General features: G+C 40.3%; 3 protein-coding genes across 6 annotated transcripts in view; 1 reads left to right on the plus strand and 2 right to left on the minus strand.

Moving 5' to 3' along the window:
- Window positions 1-20,643, minus strand: part of ctnnd2a (catenin (cadherin-associated protein), delta 2a) — a 341,772-nt gene that overhangs the window by 151,152 nt on the left and 169,977 nt on the right. For 2 of the 4 annotated variants that reach the window (XM_055181469.2, XM_073864205.1), the window contains one exon: window positions 18,682-19,246. In XM_055181469.2, coding sequence (XP_055037444.2) covers window positions 18,682-19,246 — 565 coding nt within the window. Of the gene's footprint in view, window positions 1-4,214; window positions 4,433-18,677; window positions 19,247-20,643 lie in introns of those variants that run through there. The other 2 variants (XM_073864207.1, XM_073864206.1) reach the window with 2 other exon arrangements.
- On the plus strand, window positions 9,196-11,306 carry LOC129447512 (uncharacterized). The gene is made up of 2 exons (XM_073864208.1): window positions 9,196-9,695; window positions 10,271-11,306. Exons 1-2 carry the CDS (start codon window positions 9,382-9,384, stop codon window positions 11,166-11,168), a joined length of 1,212 nt encoding a protein of 403 aa, XP_073720309.1. The 5' UTR covers window positions 9,196-9,381; the 3' UTR covers window positions 11,169-11,306.
- Window positions 12,201-14,795, minus strand: LOC129424646 (uncharacterized). The gene is made up of 4 exons (XM_073864209.1): window positions 14,306-14,795; window positions 13,621-13,860; window positions 13,185-13,280; window positions 12,201-12,754 (listed from the first exon to the last, which is right to left on the minus strand). Exons 1-4 carry the CDS (start codon window positions 14,433-14,435, stop codon window positions 12,600-12,602), a joined length of 621 nt encoding a protein of 206 aa, XP_073720310.1. The 5' UTR covers window positions 14,436-14,795; the 3' UTR covers window positions 12,201-12,599.

A 20,643-nucleotide genomic window follows, 5' to 3' on the forward strand; every position in this document is an offset into this window, starting at 1 on the left:
TAGTTAATTGGCATCTTTATTTCAAACGACCCAACCGACCGCGACCCGAATATTATTACAAATATTTTTGGATGACTTGTAACCGCGGGTGACCCGCTCATTTCGGATCAACCCGCACATCACTGCAACGTACAGATTAGCTGGCCAATCAGGGACACAGCGTTTTTTAAATAGATAAGTTTTGTACATGAATCAGTGCATTTCAAAAAGAGAGGGAAACCTGGAGCTACAAAAATGTACGGTGTATGAAAAATAAAGTGTTTTTTAACCATAAACCACACTAACACATTGTATTATACCAAATACACAAAATAACAAGTTGACTGCCATTGTGTTAAGGCCAAAGTAAGGTCCACTTTTTACACATATGCGAGAATGTAGTACTGTATGTAACCCAAGAGATGCATTGCATTTTGTTGCAATGCGCACGCGCCGAACGTCTGTGTTCAAGTACGAGTCAAATAAATTATCTTTTGCAAAGCTGTGCATTCGACCAAACAACTTAAACAACAGCAGCTATTCTCAAATAGGCTCGAAATAATGTTACTCAAAACAAGCCACTCTATTTGTTGTGTGGACCAAAGTCATCATGAATGCACCAAAAGGAAAAATATCCGCAATGCCATTATTTTTCTGTGCAACACTACACAATTTTATAGGAGAAAACTGCCGTGCAGTCCACCATACCCTCTCTAATCTTCTCATAATAGTGTCAGTGCCAAAACACCCTGATGGAGTCATTTCCACCAGGAGATATCAGACAAGACAGCCTTCTAAAACAACAGCATCTTTCACCCAAAAATACAACCGTGAATTTCTCTCCCTCCCTGGAAAGGTGCAAATGACTTGTACTCAAGTTTTAAAAGAAACATTACTATATCAGAATTATATTTTGATGTCCAGACCTCGACTGTAGGTCTAATGAGCCGCTTAGTGAGCAGAAGCAATACAGAGCAAAGTCAAAAAAACCGAGGTCAATGAGAGCATCAAACGCCAGATTGCATAGATCCTCATTATCGACCTTTCATAAACTGCTTCTTCACTCTCAGGATCTTCATCTGCAAGTCGACCTTGATCACACAACAGCTTAGATTTGAAGTGCTTTGTTCGTGTGGCTTTGTTAGGCATTGAGAGAGTGTTAGGCATCTCAATGTCATCCTGATGTTATTATGGAGTCGCAGACACTGTGAGCCACAGCTCAAATCTACAGCTGGGAAAATGCCTGTTTATTATCAGGGTGCGACTGCAGCGCTCCAAGTCTGAATGACTGGCGTTAATCTGTCATATGAAAATGTGCAAAAGAGTGAGAAAAGCACAGCGTATGCATATGCCTGTCTGCATTCATAAATATTTTTACAGTGCTTGCAGGGGCATGCATTTTAGTTTTAACGCACTGTAAGTCGCTTTGGATAAAAGCATTTGCCAAATGCATGAATGCAAATTAGTACTGTGTTTTTTGGGCATCGAACCTTTAACCTTTACACTGCTAATTCAATGCTCTACCAAATGAACTACAGGATCAGACACAAATTTAAATGAACTTTAAATGAACTTTTCTATTAGCACACAAAATTGATATGCCAGGGATGATTTCACCCTACTGTATTTGCGATCGAAATGAGGACAGTGCTGTCATTTTTGGGTGAACTACACCAAAAGTGCTCAGACAGGACTGAGGAACTCATTGTATTGCACCACTTCCAATTCAGATCATTCACAATCACAGTGCAAATAGGTTTAGTTTAAATAATGAAGCAGTCAGATGGCCACTGGCGACCTTATGGATGTGACACATCTTCCCAACCTTTAGCTTTAACCTGAAAAGTACTGCAATGACACGGATTTAATTGCCTCATCTACTGCTTTAATTGTATAGTGAAAATAAATAGTGAACAACCCGCCCTTGCTGTGTTTTGTTTACCTAAACAAGCCAATGCGCTCCATTGTCCTTTAAAAACACTAACATTTAAGGGGCGAACAAATAAAGGCTGTGATATGTGAGTGCTCACACAAAAAAGTGAGAGAGAGAGAGCGAGCGAGCGTAATTTTCAACAGTCTGCTGATGCCGCTGTACCATTAGGCAGCGGCAACAATTTTAAAAAGGAATAAAATCCCTGAGGTACTTTATAAGCTTCACTTCTTAAAGGTCACTAAAAACCGCAGCAAGCTTAAGAAATTACCACAAAAGACCTCAATTAAAAAAGACTATATAGATTTTATCTGCCCAGTTGAGCCAGGTGAAAACAGATTTGGGGGACATTTTTGCATAGGGGGTTTTATGAGACCCTTTCGCATGCAAAGTTACAAATCTCGCTACTTAATCATCAAAATAATTTTGCTACTGAAAAGCAACAGCACATTATTTAGCAACATAAGTATAGGTATGCAACATAAATGGCAATGCTATTATCCTAGTACTGAGAAATGTAGTTAAACTAATAGCTTTCCTATTCGTAGCGTTATTACTGCACAACATTTCTATTTCAAAGGCAGATGCAGGTAATCAAACACATCCGAGGAGAAACACTATTCCAAAATTACTTGGATTTAAATGTCTTGGCACAAACAAAATGTATTTATGGCATCTCTAGTATATCCAAAAATTCATTAAAAAGTCATTAAAATGGCAATTACACAACAAAAATACAAAAATATATTATTAATTACTGGATTATTATAGTCGTTGTTTTGTGATTTACTGTTTTCTACATTAAAGGTGCAGTGTGTAATTTTTAGAAGGAACTCTTGACAGAAATGCAAAATCATATACAAAACTATATTATCAGGGGTGTATATTGACCTTTCATAATGAACCGTTATGTGTTTGTTACCTTAGAATGAAACATTTTTATCTACACACATCGAGGCCCCGAGTCTAACGGAAGCACACAGACCGGTTGAAAGTGACACAAATTTTCAAACAGTTGCTGTAAAATAAAAACACTTCAGGACTGAAAACTTAAAATATCAATCGCTTCTGGTGGTTATTCTTCACGCATTTATTGTAGTATTTAGTAAAAAACACTACAACCATGCGGCGAGAAGTGGATATTACATGACACGCATTTTAAATGTGCAGTGTGTAAATTTTAGTACATCTAGTGGTAAGGTTCCAAATTTCAACAAACGTTTCAGTCCACCGTTCACCGAAACGCATAGAGAAGCTACGGTAGCCGCCACCGGACAACCATGTCATCGTTGGAGACAATTTGATAAAAAAGTTTGTCCGTTAAGGGTTTTTGTAGAAACAAAATGGTGACTTCCATGTAAGGGGACCCTCTTGTGTATGTAGATAAAAACGTCTCATTCTAAGGTAATAAAAACATAACACTTCATTATGAAAGGTCTTTATACACCACTGATAATATAGTTATGTATTAATATATTACATTTCTGTCAAGAGATCCTTATAAAAGTTACACACTACACCTTTAAAGTAACACGCAGGTTAAAAACTGATTTTCGTCCCAGAAATTCGACGCGCATGTCGGCGATGTCAGCATTGCTACATAATGGCACAAAATGGCGGCTTCCATGTAAGGGGGCCGTGTATGTAGAAAAAAACGTATCATTCTGAGGTAATAAAAACAAAACAGGTCATTTTGCAAGGTCTTTATACACCACTGAAAACACAGTTATCTTTATTATATTGCATTTCTATCAAAATATCCTTTTAAAATTTACACACTGCACCTTTAATATTGACTGAGCAGGGTCATGTCAAAGATTAAAATCAATGTTAAATCAATTAGAGAAATCAAACTTTGATGCTCATAATCCCAAAATTAGATTATGGGAGTTCCGTACACATTCCTAATAACACATTAAAGACTAAAAACAACACCAACAAAGAGGCGAGACTAATCAGATTAACATGCTACCTGACCCAAAATCAAGATAAGACAACAATGCACTGCTGAAAAAAGATTGGTGAGGTGCTTCATTGTGATATGTTAAGACACATGAAAACACACACACACGCGCACACGCACGCACGCACACACACAATATAAACACTAAATGTCTGATCTGTGCCAACTCTAAGATTAACTGTAATGAGGTCACCGCTCTGTGAGTTACAACTGTGTCCGATTTGTATGAATGCTCCCTAGGGATTTGGCACTTCTGCAAAAATCCATAAACTTGGTTACAAAGGGATTAACACACTTTAACACACACACTCAAACACGGCGTGTGTGGTATGTCAATTTTACCTGTGTTATTCCGGTAGGTTCCTGTATGACCTGGAGGGAGCGCTTCTGCCTGACTCTGGCTCAAACTTCTCATTGGGACTTTCTGATATACTCTATCCTCATATATGGGGTCAATATGATGCTCAGGGGACTGCAGAGGCCTCAGTTCGGGGCCCGCGTGGGCATGCTGACTGCTGTAGGAACCTCGAGACCCAGCAAGATGTAAAAATACATCAAATCTGTTAATAAGGGTTAATAATGTTTTTAATCACTTAGAAAAACTCTAGTTTGGCAAACTACAGTATGACCGACAGCAACACAGCAGTGTAATTACATGAACTGGGATCATTAGACAGATCCCATAATGCACATATGCTGCTGGCAAACAGGCCAGAGTTGCCAATCAAAAACGCTGGAGGCATTGGAGAGGCTATTAGTTAATACTTCCTTCATTACAGATGAAGCATGCATGCTTGGCTATCCACAGGTTAACAGGGAACGAGTAAAAATATGACATTTGCAAAGTTTAAGAAAGGCAAACATAGCACATTTTGGCTTTGCACCAGCCAACAGGGACGCCACATGCCCACATATCCAGACACAGGGTCGTGCTTCAGGATTGGACATCACTTAGGATCTTGGCAGCTAAGATCTAGTTTCCATGAACGAGAAAGATGCGCTTCACTGAACAAAGATGATTCGAAGACTTGTATGTTAATCCTCCAACCAAAGAAATTGCTGAGCTGCTCTGGTGTACCGTTGCTTCCCAGGATGACATTATAGTGCAAATGTTCAGAAAATAAGACGATGTAGATAGACAGGGCACCGAATGTAATCACCTTATCAGTGTCGGGCAGGCAATCGTCTCTGATCCCTAATCTGATTCTTTGAGTGTTCTGAGAAGATCCATCGGGATGCAATAATTGAATATGGAGAGCTTGGCTTTCACAATTGAGAAGTTTACATTTTTTCAGGCCAGACAGGAAAGCTACATAGCATGAGAATAAGATAATAGGATGTGAAGTTTTTTAGACAATATTAATATTTAAAGGTGCAGTGTGTAATTTTTAGAAGGATCTCTTGACAGAAATGCAAAATAATATACAAAACTATATTATCAGGGGTGTACAAAGACCTTTCATAATGAACCGTTATGTGTTTATTACCTTTGAACGAGACCTTTTAATCTACATATAAAGAGGGTCCCCTTACATGGAAGTCGCCATTTTGGCGAGTTAACTCGTCAATTAAGAGAAAATGCTTCCCTGCCAATGACGAGTTTTTCTGGCAATCCGTAGTTTTGCTATTATCTACTAGGAGGCGCTCTTGCCAAACTTTTAAAACCCGGAAGTATTCCCTTGGTTCCCAAACAGTTCAAACTCTGTGTATGTTTTGAGGATCGCTCTGAATCTGATCTCTATCAAAAGTCATTCACACAAATGCAAGTATTGCTCAAAATGTAGTATTTTTGAAGAAACCTACCCATATTTGAGAGGTGATAAAAGAGAACAAATTAGGGTAGGATGAAACTTTTTGGTGTTTGAAACTAAAGGGTCTGTTTTTTTTTATTTGATATATTGTATGTTTATATACAGTGTTGGGGGTAATGCATTACAAGTAACGCGCATTACATAATAATATTACTTTTCTGAAGTAACGCGTAAAGTAATGCATTACTTTATAAATGTACACATGAATATTTGAGTTACTGCACGTTACTTTTCAATTTAATTAATTCAATTAATTAAATAAAAAATAAAATAATGTAATGAATTACATTGAACATATTAACGCAGAACTACGCACTCTGTGCGCCTGAGCGGGAACAGTTTGAGTCAGAAACGGAGATGGCAGGCCAGAGCTTGACATTTTTGCGATCATAAAAAACACCTGCAAGGCCTGAAAAGAGATCAAGCCTCAGCCAACTAAGAAAAAGTAACGCAAAAGTAACTTAAAAGTAACGTAAACATTATTTCCATGAAAAGTAACTAAGTAACGCAATTTGTTACTTTTTTGGGAAGTAACTTAACTCTTTCCCCGCCATTGACGAGATATCTCGTCAATCAAGAGAAAACGCTTCCCAGCCAATGACAAGGTTTTCTGTCTTTCTGCAATACCGCTATTATCCACCAGGTGGCGCCCTTCCGCAACTTTTTAAACCCGGAAGTATTGCCCTCTGGCAAGCTGCTGCATGTCCGTGTCTGTTTTAAAGATCGCTCTGAATGGGATCTCTATGAGAAGTCTGTCACAAAAATGGAATTATCTCTGCTTTTTGCCCAAAATGTGGTGTTTTTGCAGAAACCTACCCATATTCAAAAGCTGATTACAAAAGAACTACTCAAGGTAGGATGAAACGGGTTTTTTTGTTTGAAAGCAGAGAGTCTGTTCTTTCATTTGGTATATTGTATGTTTATATATTTGAAGAAGAACATTTTCTGGAAGGCATTAAACTTTGGTGAAAATCATGAAAAACGCTGGCGCTGGCTGACAACTTTTTTAAAAAAATGCTGGCGGTGAAAGAGTTAATATTGTAATGTATTTCTTTTAAAAGTAACTTTCCTCAACACTGTTTATATTTTTATAGAAGAAAATTTTCTGGAAGGCAATAAACTTTTGTGAAAATCATAAAAAAGTTTGGTGCTGGCTGGCAACTTTTTTTTTTAAACGCTTGTGGGGAAAGAGTTAAAATAAGCCATTTTTATCTACATACACTGCAAAGCGCGTTTCATCCTTACGTTGTCTCAGGTGACAACATGTTTGTCCTGGGCAGCTACCGTAGCTTCTCAGTGCATTTCGAAATTGAGATTGGTTGCTATTTGCAATCTCACCAATAGATGCCGCTAAAAACCCCAAAAAGGAGGCATGTTTACACAGAAAATTATGCCAATGGCTCAATTTAAATACGCCGTACTCTTTTAGCCCATCTCGTGTCTCAATACATTTTATGAATTTGCCACTAAGACTAAGGGACAGATGGAGAAAGACAGAACAGCACAGACAGAAAGACAGATCGACAGGAGGAAATCTCTGTGAATCTCAGTAATCTTCAGTGAAAGCCCCAAAGCAGCGCATTTCGCTGCAGGAACTCGCAGCTTTTCACAGCCAATTTAATGGCAAAACTCCTCGTCCAGGGTTGGACAGACAAGTCAGTGTCTATTGCGCAGTCACTTATACAAATAAAGAAAAACATTTCCTGGAGCATTTAGCTTGCGAGCAGCCAGATGTAACATTAGTTCCATCTTCCCTTACACCTAATGATGAAACATTACATCTAACAGAGAAATCCACAAGCCTTTGATAAAGCTGATGTAATAAATAGGTTTGCACACGTTTGTCCAGCTTAGACAAGCATAAGTAGCTCTCTACTAAACATAGGCTAGTGTTAACAGCACATTAGACAACTAAACATGGCCTCTGCAGTGTATTGTGTTATCCAATCAGTGTTATAGCGGTAAGAGAATATGACAGATGCCATGTAGTGTATGAGAATAGTATGAGGTGTAGCTCTCTGATCTTTCTGTTGCTCCTGTAAATCTTACTAATACATTCTGGCGTAATAATCAAGGACTTTGCTGCCGTAACGTGGCTGCAGGAGGAACAATAATATTACGCAGTGCCTGAAAATAGTCCTCTGCTATTGAAAGTTACCAAGGGGACTACTTTCAGAAGCTGCGTAATATCATTGCGCCTCCTGCAGCCATGTTACGGCAGCAAAGTCCTTGATTATTACGCCAGAATGAGAGTATAGTTACTAGCCATATCGGCCTAGAAAATCGCTAATTTTTGATTTCTGTCGGTCTTAGTACACAATGTAACTACAGAAGAGTCAAGCTTCAAACAGGAAAAATATCAAAACTCCTTGTTTTTTTTAGCACGATGCTAATGGTCTAATCAGATTCAATAGATTATGCTAAGCTATGCTAAAAGTGGTACCGCCAGACCCGGAGATCAGCTGAATGGATTCCAAAACGGTAAAAATCAAATGTTTAACTCTAGGGAAGCTGGAAAATAAGCATATTTTTTATTAAAGTGGAGTGTCCCTTTAAGTCCAAGTCTGCTAGGTCTTGCTAGCTCTACAACTGGCTTCTCCCTCAGGACTCCAAAGAGGTCTAAATTCCCCAGCATGTTATGTGCTGATGTTCATGTGACGTAAGAAGCTCTTTCAAAAGTCATTTCAATCACCCCGTCTCAAGTGAGATGGGAAAATAATGAATTTTCTCGAAAAACATCATGTTTCAGAGCTCCTTCAGAACTGCCCTGCACTATCCGTCATATTTTTCTGCTTGTTCTTCCTTTGCAAAGTCAACGCATGCACTAAAAACTCCATCCCAGTCTTCATAACACCATCCTCCTCCTTCCTCACCAACTCTCTCTCTCGTGTTGCCTCCGGGTTTAATGACACACATCATCAGCCCCTCGCCACGAATCCCTCCGAACGCTACATCATGAAAGACAGGCTCACCAAACGCAACAAACGCCCTGGAGAAATCAAGGAAGCCTTGCAAAAACTCTCCGCTCTCTCGTCTATGCCACGTAATTGCCTTCAAATCTAATCCGTCTTCGCTTAGTGCGCTGGTGCTTCGGAATGGGCTCGTTTTTCCGACCCGTGGCGGTTCAGCGTGGTTGGAGCGGCGAGGATTCCCACTGTACAGATATTGGCGGAGGTGTGCGACTACTGAGCGACTTTAATGGAAGAGTGATGATTCGGCACGCACCGTACGACAGTTTGGCACTGGCGAACTGTTTTTCTTTGTGTGGCGGATCTCTTTAGAGGGTTTGATGGAGGACTGACAATGTGGCAGGCTGCAATCAACAATAAAGGTTTATATGGGCCTGCTGAGGGGGTGATTTAGATAAGAGAGCCCAGATTTAGACGCACACGTGATTTGTCTTGCTTGTTGCGTACAATGGATGTGCGTCATCATTTTGTGCTAATTTGGATTGTTTGTTGGGTACAAAATTACTTGAGTTAGCAGTGCATTGTGGTGTAATGCAGGGTTTACACCAAACGCGTTTTGGGCGTCAAAATCGCGTCTACCGCGCCTAGTTTGGCGCTTGAACACTTTGAATGCATTCGCGCGTGTAGAGCGGAGTAGACGCGCGGAAAAAGCAAGAACTTGACGCGCGTCAGAGGCAAAATCCGCTTCTTGTGGGAGGGGCAACTGCTGTGCGAGTGTCTGTTTTCAAGATGGCTAATGTTAATCGTGCGTTTATCGAGAGAGTTACCGCGTTGTATTTGCTCTGGAGAGCAGAACAGCGGCGTAGAGGTCAGCGTCGCCGTATTTGGGTCCATGAGACCATCCGGAGGCGTACGCAGTTTGGCGAGTATCATCATTTGCTCCAGGAGCTGCGCCTGGATGACGGCCGCTTTCAGCGGTACTTTCGCCTGTCTCGCGGCCAATTTGATGAGCTGTTGTCCCGCGTTGGAGCGAGGATCACCCTTCAGGACACCAACTACAGACGCTCTATCCCAGCTGCGGAGCGCCTGTCTATCTGTCTTCGGTTAGTAAATGTATATGTATGTAAAATACAGTGTATATGTATATATTAAATACAGTATGCGAGTACGCTATGCTATCAATGTGTGTCAAACTACGGTTATCAAATTAACTATGGTTTTACTACAGTAAAAAACATGGTTACTGTAGTAAAACCACATTACTCACAAAATAACTATGGTTAGTGTAGTAAAACCATGGTTACTGTAGTGACACTATGGTAACCACAAAGTAATCATGGTTTTGATAGCCATTGTTTTAAAAAAAAACATAGTTTAACTATGGTTACTGTAGTAAAACCATGGTTTTGCTTATAGTAATCAATACACCCAAAAAAACATGGTTACTACACTTTTAACACAATGAAAACATGCTTAGTTTTCCTAACAACACTGGTTGACTCATACTTTTCTGCTGTGTCGTCCTAATTTAGTCCTGTTTTTAACTCAGTGTAATCCTTGTTAATTTTTAAGTTATGCTTCCTTTAAAGTCAATACAGTGGTACTATTGCAGTGTACTTATAATAATATTCTAACGACAACATATTATTCTAATAATATTTATAACAATGTTTTCTAGATTTCTTGCCACTGGGGACTCATTCAGGACCATCGCGTCTAGCTTCAGGGTTGGGGTCGCCACCGTGTGCAAGATTGTCCCCCAGGTAGTGACTGCCATCTGGGACTGCCTTGTGGAGGACTACATGGCTGTGCCCACCACTGATACCTGGAGGTCCATTGCAGAGGAATTTCAGGAGCGTTGGAACTTCCCTCTGTGCTGTGGAGCGGTGGATGGGAAGCATGTGGTGATAAAGGCACCCCCCAACTCAGGATCCCAGTTCCACAATTACAAGGGAACCTTCTCCATCGTTCTCCTTGCAGTTGTGGATGCAAACTATTGCTTCCGGGTGATTGATGTTGGGGGGTACGGCAGGACCAGTGACGGCGGGATTCTGGCCAACTCCGCCTTTGGACAGGCTCTCCAGGCTGGCACACTTCAGCTGCCTCCTGACCAGTCTCTACCTGGTGCTGAACAAAGAGGACCCCTGCCCCATGTCTTCGTGGCTGATGAGGCATTCCCGCTGCGGAAGAACCTCATGCGGCCCTTCCCTGGACACTCCCTTCCTCCAGAGAGGCGTGTCTTCAATTACCGTCTCTCCAGAGCCCGGCTGGTGGTGGAAGATGCCTTTGGCATCCTCTCCTCACAGTGGAGGATGTACCGGCGGCTCATCGAGCTCCACCCTGAAGTTGCAGAGAAGTGTGTGAAGGCGACATGTGTTCTCCACAACTTCATGAGGTGTTCGATGGGCACAGAGGCACCTGCTGTGAGGGGTGCAGGAAATGCTGGTGAGTTGCCGTTGCCAGGTCTGGGTCGGGTTGCGGCAAACAACTCCTCCAGAGAGGCAATCCGGGTGAGGGAAGTGTTTATGTCACACTTCTCAGCAGAGGGAGCAGTAACATGGCAGCCGATAGAGTAATGTTTGAAGTCGTACTCATGTCTTCCCCACAACGGCTCTTTTAAGAGCCACCCACAAACCTATAAAGAGCATCAACTCACAGTTTTACCTTCATTACAAATATATATATGTGTGTGTGTGTGTGTGTGTGTGTATGTACATATTTACATATATATATACATATACACATATACATATACATATACACACACACACACACACACACACACACACACACATACAGATACACAATTATATATACATATTTGAACTTACAACAAATAACATTACATAGTTTTATATATTGAACTATGTAAAGGTATTTCTTGTAAGATGAAATTCAACATGTTCTGTGTAAGATTTTTGGTTTGTGTGTTGTTGTTTTTTTGCCTCCTTTCCTTAGCAGGTCATGGGTGCACTGTGTCTGGTCTGTCTGTCTGCTCTACTCGTGCTGGGCCAGTTCCAGGTTGTTAGGTCCACTCCAGCATGCACATCTAATCGTTTTAGTCCCTGAGTCATAAAGTTTTCCAAATGGTACGTTTACCACGTTACTATGTAAGGTACAGTGATAAAAACATACATTACTATTAGTCCTATTATTAGTATAACATGGTGAACAATCCCATATTTGGATTGTTACTTCATGTAGTTCAGAAATGTATGACTGCAAGTCTTCAGTGTCACAATCATAGGTAACATAGCTGAACAATGTCATTCCTCCTTTGCTTTGATGTGTAATAGTTCTATACGTCTGTGCTATGTTTTTGTTCAGGTTATTCCTGGAAAAGAAAATGTCATTTATTTGTGTTTGGATGACAAATAAAGCCAGCCTACAAAAGTAATTAACCTGTCCTGTGTTTTCTTTGTTTTCCTTACACAACACTGTTCAGACACTAGTATGTTCATTGTCTTTTAATAATGTTTCATATAATGAAGATGTAGATATTGAATAAATAGGGTTCAGTACAATATGAATGTGTAATATATGTCAAAATCAAATTGGTATGTGACAAATCACTTGCTTTGTAGTGCATTACAATAACACCACGCATGTAGTCGTAGTTTAAATAAATTTATTTTGGCCAAACATAAATTCATTGGATATAAACTTAAAATAACTTAAAAAACAAAGATCATTCGTAATAACAATAAAATATTAACAAACTATGTACATGCAGAGACAGAAACAAAAAGGACCTCGCTTGAAAGGTGGAAAAGTCTCAGGGAACAAAATGAAGGAGAAGAGGAAGGAGGTCATTCTGCATTTCCTGCAGAGCCTGCTGCCTCGTTTATTTAAACAAAGTCTACTGTGGGGTGTGGGGGTCCACATTTTCCAAATTAAGCACAATGGTGCTGTTTTCCAAAGCTATTTTGTAAATGTGAAATTTCACCATTTCTTTGGTATGAGGCGGCATGCTCTGCAGGAAAGGCAGAAGGCTGAGGAGGAAGTGTTCATCCGCAGACGCTGGTGGTGGGGGGGGGTGGGGGTGGTGTTGGTGGGGGTGGTGTTGGGGGGGCTGGAGGATGCCTCAGGAGCTCCAACAGCGTCTGCTCCACCTCTGAAGGATCATCACGGGGCCTCCGGGTGGCTCTCCTCCTCTGTTGTCCTGTGAAATGAAAATACAATGCACAGTGCAATGAGAAGACAGAAAGGTAATACATTACATAACCAACTTCTTTCGTTATTGGGATAATAATATGTTTGCCAGTGTGAGTGACACATCAAGTGCTTAAAAAAAGTGTGCAATTGTTTAGAACTTGCTTTAACCTGTTTTACATGTTTAAAGTTATACTTCAGACATAAAAACATTAGGAACATAAACATGCAAATGAGCAGTACTTAAAAAGGTATCTATGCAGCTGATTGGTGGCATACATTGCAGTAGAATTGAGTTTGCATTTAGAAATACAATGAATGTTACTAAAGGGACTAATTCACAAAGTGTTTTGACTTTGTGAATGTTAAAGATATGAGGCGGTACTGTACTGATGTGTTCTGCATGTTCAAATATTGGTTGAAGTCTTGTTTTCACACACCTGTGGGTGCAGCAGCAGGGGGTGAAGGACCAGGGACTGGGGAGACAGGAGAAGCGTCAGGGGACCTTGGATCCGCCTTATCCATTTCTGTTGGCTCTGTCAAGAGAATTTTAAAAATTAATACAACACGTTGGTGACAATACTCATAGGGGTGGTTTCCCGGAGAGGGATTATCTTAAACCAGACTACGCCATGTAATGAGGAAATATAACTAGTTTGAACAAACATGCCTTACATGACTTGTGTGCATTTTGATGCAAAACAAAGGGCACTGAAGTATTTTAAGATATGTCAGTGCACAGTGTTTTCAGTTTGGACAGCTCTTACATTTCTTTTAGTTTAGGACTAGTCTGCCCCATAGAGATTAATTATATTCTGCATCTGTAAACATTAACACCATATATGCCTTGTAAATTGGCCTTATTGGAAGTGTCACCTGTTTCACTGTCCCCCTGGTCCCTGGGGTGGTTGTACTCCATGACCTGGGCCTCGACCCCTCCCATGTTACTGCTGGTTTCCCGTGGGGTAACGAAGGGCTCGAGGAATCCCAGGATCTGGGAGTACTTCCACTTCTTCCCCGACCCTGCTGCTGACCCACTCCTCTTCTCCATCTCCTTCTTCCTCTCCTTGAGGTACGTGTCCCTGAGACTTTTCCACTTCTTTCGGCAGATGTCCTCTTAATAAATACATTTTGTTAGCCAAAAGTAGCTGGATAAGGTAATGTAAAATTAGACATGTTTATTTATTTGAGGTAAAACTGTAGTAACCATATTTTTGGTGTATTGATTACTATCAGCAAAACCATGGTTTTTCTGCATGGTATAAATAGGGTTTTTGGGTTTTAACTGTAGTAAAACAAAGGGTAGGAGCATGTCCAAGTTCAATGGTTAAATGTTCTTGAAATCTTATTTGTTGTTGTCTATGAATTTACAGTCAGGGACAAAAGCCTTTTTAATGTTTTCATCTCTTTATTGTTGTGGGTTTATGGGAAAAAAGGGCCTATCCCCGGAAAACGGGGACATCTGGTCACGGGGAAATAGTTTAAAAAACAGCTGGACGGCCACGGGCCGATAAACGTGTAGTCACGTGACTCAAGAGTGAAAAGTGTATTTACAACTTACCAGGTTGGCCAATCTCCTCACTGACACTCTTCCAAGCGAGGTCCTTTTTGATTCTGTCTCTGTAGAAATACGAAGTTGTATCATATATCCCCAGGTGACCGCTCACGGACAATATCAGCCTTTCCTCCATTTTGAATGAATGACTATGGGCGGGTCTGTCGCCACAGCAGCAAGCAGGCTCCTGATTGGTTAACGCGGCGCGAAATTCCGCCAAAGTTCAAATTTTTCAACTCGGGCGTCAGCCGCAAATTCGCGTGAAACGCAAAATGCACAATAGCACCATTCGCGCGTACCGCGCACAACGCTCAATTCGCGCCTTTCGCGCGAGCTTCACGCGCGAATGAGGCGGAAACGCGTCTTCCGCTCCGCGCCGAACGCCTATTCCGCGGCGCGGGACCTCCTGACGCGCGTCAACGCGTCTCCACATTGACTTAACATTGAAATCACTCGCGCTTCACGCCTCTAGCGCGGTTGGTGTAAATGCACCATCAGTGTTGTGTATAGGCCTAACATTGTGATAAATACAAATATTATAAAACCATAAACTACTCTAAGTGTTTTCTGAACTATTCATGCAAAAATAGCAACACTAATTACAACAATTGCCACATAGTAAATGAATGAATGTTATGCTATATACTGTGTCTTTGATGTCTCACTTTGGATAGAAAACAAGTCTTCATATCAAAGTACTGCGTTTCTTCAAAGCAAGAGCTCTAGTCTCTAGACTTAAGGGTTTGAATATGGGGATCAGTGAGGTAGAGGCAAAGAAAGCATGAGAAACAAATGCCATTCCCTCAGCATGTGAAAAATAATATGTGCATCAGATTTTTCTGTCTGCCACAGAGTCATGTTTATTCACTTGGTTCCCGTGAGTTTTCAACCATTAAAAAATCATTGATTTTCAGACTTTGATGTTTTTTGTTGGGTTGTCCTCAAAGTCAGAGGCAATCACGCTAAGAATGCAGAACAAGTCCAGTATGCTTGAGTGTAAGACGCGGGTAAATGTAGATAAAATTAACACAAGCAAAGGTTATATAATCTCTCAAACATGTTTAGAATGAAAAAATGTCTTCACACGATATCAGGCGGTGAATAATGTGAGCTCTGCTTTCTGAAGTCTCTGTTGCCTCAATCTGCCAAGTCTCATTAAAATAAGTAACTACTGGATGATTTGTCACATAGTTGTCAGTTTGAATACCCCTTAATTTAAAAACTGATAAAAATCAAAAGAGTTTAACACAGCCTGCCAAAAAAACAGCAATGTCATTAAAGCTGCAATCTTTGACTTTTTGGTTAAAAATGCACACAAAAACAGTTGTTGAGCAAGTACATAAACTGTTTGTTTTTTACAAACATAAAATAAATATGAAGAGCTCAGAAGCAAAAGCCGCTAAACACCAACTCCATCAAAAATTATATAATGATATTGACCAAATGCTCTTATCATATTATATGTTAATGTATATATATATATATATATATATATATATATATATATATATATACACGATATCATTGTTGTATATATTTATACAACAGTTCTTTCTGGTTCTCGAATCTGATTGGCTAAGAGCTATGCGATATTGTGCTGATAACGGCACTGTAACCGATTCACCTTTCGTATTATTCCGCCACCTAGTGAATGGAGGTCCTTAGCAGGCTCATCTCTGAATGGAAAAACACAGACGCCCTGTTTTGAATCACTCTCCGTGTGTCTCATTAGTTTACTAGCTCATAAATCAGTCTGTGAATCCCCAATCGGAAGTTATTATTCCGTCAAAGATCAGCGCTCTTGGATGTTACGTTAAAGTTAATGGGAGAAATGCCTTGTCACATCGTGTGGACGATTAACACTTGGAAAGAGGAATATAAACAGCTATATCTCTTATCAGAACGCGAAAACACCGTGGAACTGCAGGTAAGCACCGCAGCTTTTAAATGTGGACATTGATCATTTACTTTATCGTGACGTGACTATTAAAACATGTTATGAGATATCGCCACTGGTATATTTATAAGCAGCATGCAAAAACATTTTTCTGACACTTTTATATAGTACTGTTTTATATAGTACTGACAAGAACAAAGTTTAATAATAATAATCGAGTGCTCGTATCGCGTTAAGAATAAATGAGAAAGCAATAGTAACGTTATTCAAGTATAGTTTTATTAACTTTTACCTCGTGCCAAAACAATAACAACACAAAAGACACTAAATATGAATAAAAAAACAAGTAATAGTTTGATCATGACACCAAATACTGCTGATTTGATCTCTTTTTGATGATCATAAACAAACAAGGCCAACATTAGAGCCAGGGAATCTCTGTCAGAGATGTAGCCCAGAGAGGGCGGTGGTCAGCGGGGCGAGTGAACACTGATGTCCGCTCATGCTTTGGTTCTCATTCGTACCGAATCTCACTAAGCAAACGTTCAAACAGGCGCTATCTTTACTAATCGACTGCAGATTTAAATATAATACATATACATTCTCGACTGAACTAATCTTAAAAGTACACTTTGTGACCAAGAAACGGTAATATAAAGTAACGGCTTTTCCGTCCATTGAGTTGTTATGAGCTTCAAAGCAGCCGAAAGTTTTACCTGTCATTCTGGCCGCCCTCAAATCCGTGGCGGAAGAAGTAGTTCTCAAACAAAGAGGCTTTTAAAATAACTCCGTTGTTGTTTTCGTTTTTCAAACGTGTGCCGTCGAACTGTTGTATAAAAGCAATATCGCTCTCGGAGTCGTGTATTATAGCTCTATATCATCACGGCTGTGACTGCCCCCGGCACTCGGCCTGCGGCCTCGTGCCTCTGGCCTAATCACAGCCGTGATGATTTAGAGCTATATCACACTCCTACTCGAGCGACATTGCTTAAGTATATGTTAATACTTTCGCTTCAAATTTGCTTAATCCTGGCCTCAGGCCATTCAAAAATACAGTTTGTTTCAATTAAACAGAAATTGTTTGAACTACAGCGCACATTAAAGTTTGTTTTTACCTTGTTAAAGGTGGTATGTACATTTTAGGGGCATAAAGTGGTAAGATTGCAAATTGCAACCAACAGCTCACCCCTCAATTTTAAAACGCAAATGGTAGCCGCCACATGACAAACATGTTGTCGTCTGAGACAACGTAGGGACGAAATGCGCTCTGTAAAAAAGTTTGTCTGTTTAGGGCTACTGTAGAAACATGACAGGGACTTTCATGTAAGGAGACCCGAGAAACAATACGGTTCATTATGTAAGGTCTTTATACACCACTGCTAATATAGTTGTAATGTATTTTATATTGCACTTCTGTCAAGAGATCCTTCTAAAGGACAATGCACCTTTAAAGGAGATATGCCGATTATATGAGGATATTGCCCAAATTTTAAGGCTTTTATCTTTAATCTGAAATGACAGAAGTGTGACTTTTGCATGCATTTAAAGGGACACTCTGCTTTTTTTGAAAATATGCTCATTTTCCAGCTCCCCTAGAGTTAAACATTTGATTCTTACCATTTTGGTCCCCTGCCATTGAAAGTAACCAAGAGGACTATTTTCGGGCAGTGCGTAATATCACTACGCCTGCTGCAGCCATGTTACATCAGCAAAGTCCTTGATTATTACGCCAGAATGAGAGTATAGTTCCTAGTGATATCGGCCTAGAAAATCGCAACTTTTAATTTTTTTTCGGTCTTAGTACATGGTGTAACTACAGAAGAGTCAAGTTTTAAATAGGAAAAATATTGAAACTCTTTGGTTATTTTTTAGCATGATGCTAATGGTCTAATCAGATTCAATGGATTGTGCTAAGCTATGCTAAAAGTGGTAGCGCCAGACCCGGAGATCAGCTGAATTGATTCCAAAACAGTAAGAATCAAATGTTTAACTCAAGGGGAGCTGGAAAATGAGAATATTTTAAAAAGAGTGGAGTGTCCCTTAAGAGGGTTTTGCTGTGAAATAAAGTTAAAATTTGTAAAATACATTTTCATTGCTATTAAAGTAAAATTACTGAACTTAAACACAAGAGCATGAAAAAAATGCATTTGAGCTCTTCATATGTAAAACAATCTTAAACTTTATGTTTCAAACAGAAATGGAGATAGAGGGGCAAAAGTTACGGATTGCAGCTTTGTTTAATACTGTGTATTCGCCTGGATGGCTGCATGCTTGGTGATTTGCCCTTGCATTGGTTTTCGTTCCCCTCAAAAAAAAAAAAAAATCTTGATGCCCCTTTATCAGAGCAGGTAATACAAATGTAGCCTTTCCTTGGCTTGGTCTAAAAAAGCAAGTCCCCACTGAAACCATGACCCAATGTTTGTTATTGCTCTGACCCCAAAATCCCAGTTGCCCCGACAAAGGCAGGTCAGAATTTGTTACTCACCAGCAAGGCTGCCCGGTCTCTGTAAAGTGGCCGTTGCATATAGATCGTGGGAGATCTTGTACTGCTCCGACGAGTGCACGAGCCTTTTAGGCGAGAGAGTGGCGTAAGAAGACACTCCTGCCGTCTGCAACTGCTGGTAGGTGGGTGATGCGTTATTGGGTGGAGACGCTAGCCTTAGAGGAGACCCTGAAGCGTGCGTACCGGGCGATCCTCCGATGCCCACCGCATTGATAGGTGAGCTACTGCTGTAAGATTTCGCAAGTCTCCCGGGGGAAGGTTTGGGGGAAGCCGAAGAAGAAGAGGAGGGCAGGCGCTGGGTGGTGGCGTAGCTGGGTGCGTCAGAGGCCGAACCCAGACGCTGCAGTTTAGTCGGGGAGCCGCCGGCTGCCGCGGTCTGCATTGAGTTCATGGCCGAGCTGACGCGCTGGGCAGGCAGAGTAGAGCTGGAATAGTATAGGCCCGGTCCGGACGCTGCAGAGGGCTGCTGGGAATCGAACAGCAGGGCACCGCCATGGCTCTGCACGGAGTCACCCGCGGCAAGCTGGGCCGCACGGTTAGATGTCACCTGTAAGGAATGCAAGATGATTATTATATGCAGTCAGTCAAAACATATTATAAAGGAATCAACTATTATAGGAGATATAACACAAATTCTCCAATTGAGACAACTGCACTTTTTTAGTAACTGCATTTGCATACATGACCATATGTTGCAGTGTCTCATGCCATCATCACCCCTCATGTCAAAGGATGCCACAACGCCCGTTATTCAGAAAGGCGGGCGTGCATAGATTCAGCCAAGCGTATGAACACTGGCGTGATGCCAGATGTTTAGCGAGCCGATTTGGTGTGCGAATAAACATTTCTTCCTTTAGATTTCTCATAATCACCATGACTATTCCGGGTGATTACAATGAAACATTGGCTCCACCGTTACTCATTTACAGAGAGCATGAAACCTGATTATTCTTATTCAGAATAAATTTGCCTATTTTTTAAAGCAGCAGTCAGCGCAATTTCCAGTAGGGATAAAAAGCTTCTTTTATCATTGCATTGATACAAGGTAATAATATTCAATAATATGCATGGTCTGAAATGCTGAATAAATATAAGCCAAAGGTCTTGAAGATAAAGAGAAAGATTTCACAGAGAAAAGCCCGATATTTAAAGCTAAACACTGCTTTTGGATGCCTATACACCGCAAGCTTTTTTAAATACACTTCAGTGGTCCTCAGTGGCACAGAATCCTCCGTTTTTTCTGTACAGACTTCTTGAGTTGACTATAGGGTCAATTCAGATAAATTGGGCCACTTTTGTCATCGACATAATAGCCCTATTTACCTGAATTCACCCAATGGTTTCTATATTGACTTAGTCAAGTATGTTGCTCTTATCAAGCTATCGGTTTCCTTAGATTTTAGGAGTAGTTTATTATTGAAAGGTTGAGACTGTTTCACAACAGCAATGTTCCAGGATCAACAGAAGTCTTGTTAAATTCGTAATGTTAAATTATAGGGTATCCTTTGGTTCTCAACTTCTGTTTTCAAGCTGATAACAGATTTAGTTCATTGTATAAAAGTAAAGAAAAAAAAAACAATGAATTGCATTATTTATATTCAATATTTTTATGCACTATATAGCCAGCAATATGCTAAATAACTTGAGCATGTTATTCAAAAACTACTCTATAGGTCATTTGTGCAAGCAGATTATTGGGACCTATAGTTATGTTTAGTTAAAGGAACAGTATGTAAGAAATTTATATCAATTAATTATTAATATAATTAATATACTAGACATTAAGAAATAATTTTCATTTCAAATACTTATCTCACTGTCAACAGTGGTCTGGCCAAGATATTGTCATTTAAAAAGTAGAGTTGCAGCCCTCAACTGATGTTTATGTTGTCATTTTGTGTATTGGCCACCAGTTGTGTGACTGCAGTACCAGTTTTAGCCACA

Source organism: Misgurnus anguillicaudatus, chromosome 25 (genome assembly GCF_027580225.2).
Source record: "Misgurnus anguillicaudatus chromosome 25, ASM2758022v2, whole genome shotgun sequence".
Taxonomy (NCBI): Eukaryota; Metazoa; Chordata; class Actinopteri; order Cypriniformes; family Cobitidae; genus Misgurnus; species Misgurnus anguillicaudatus.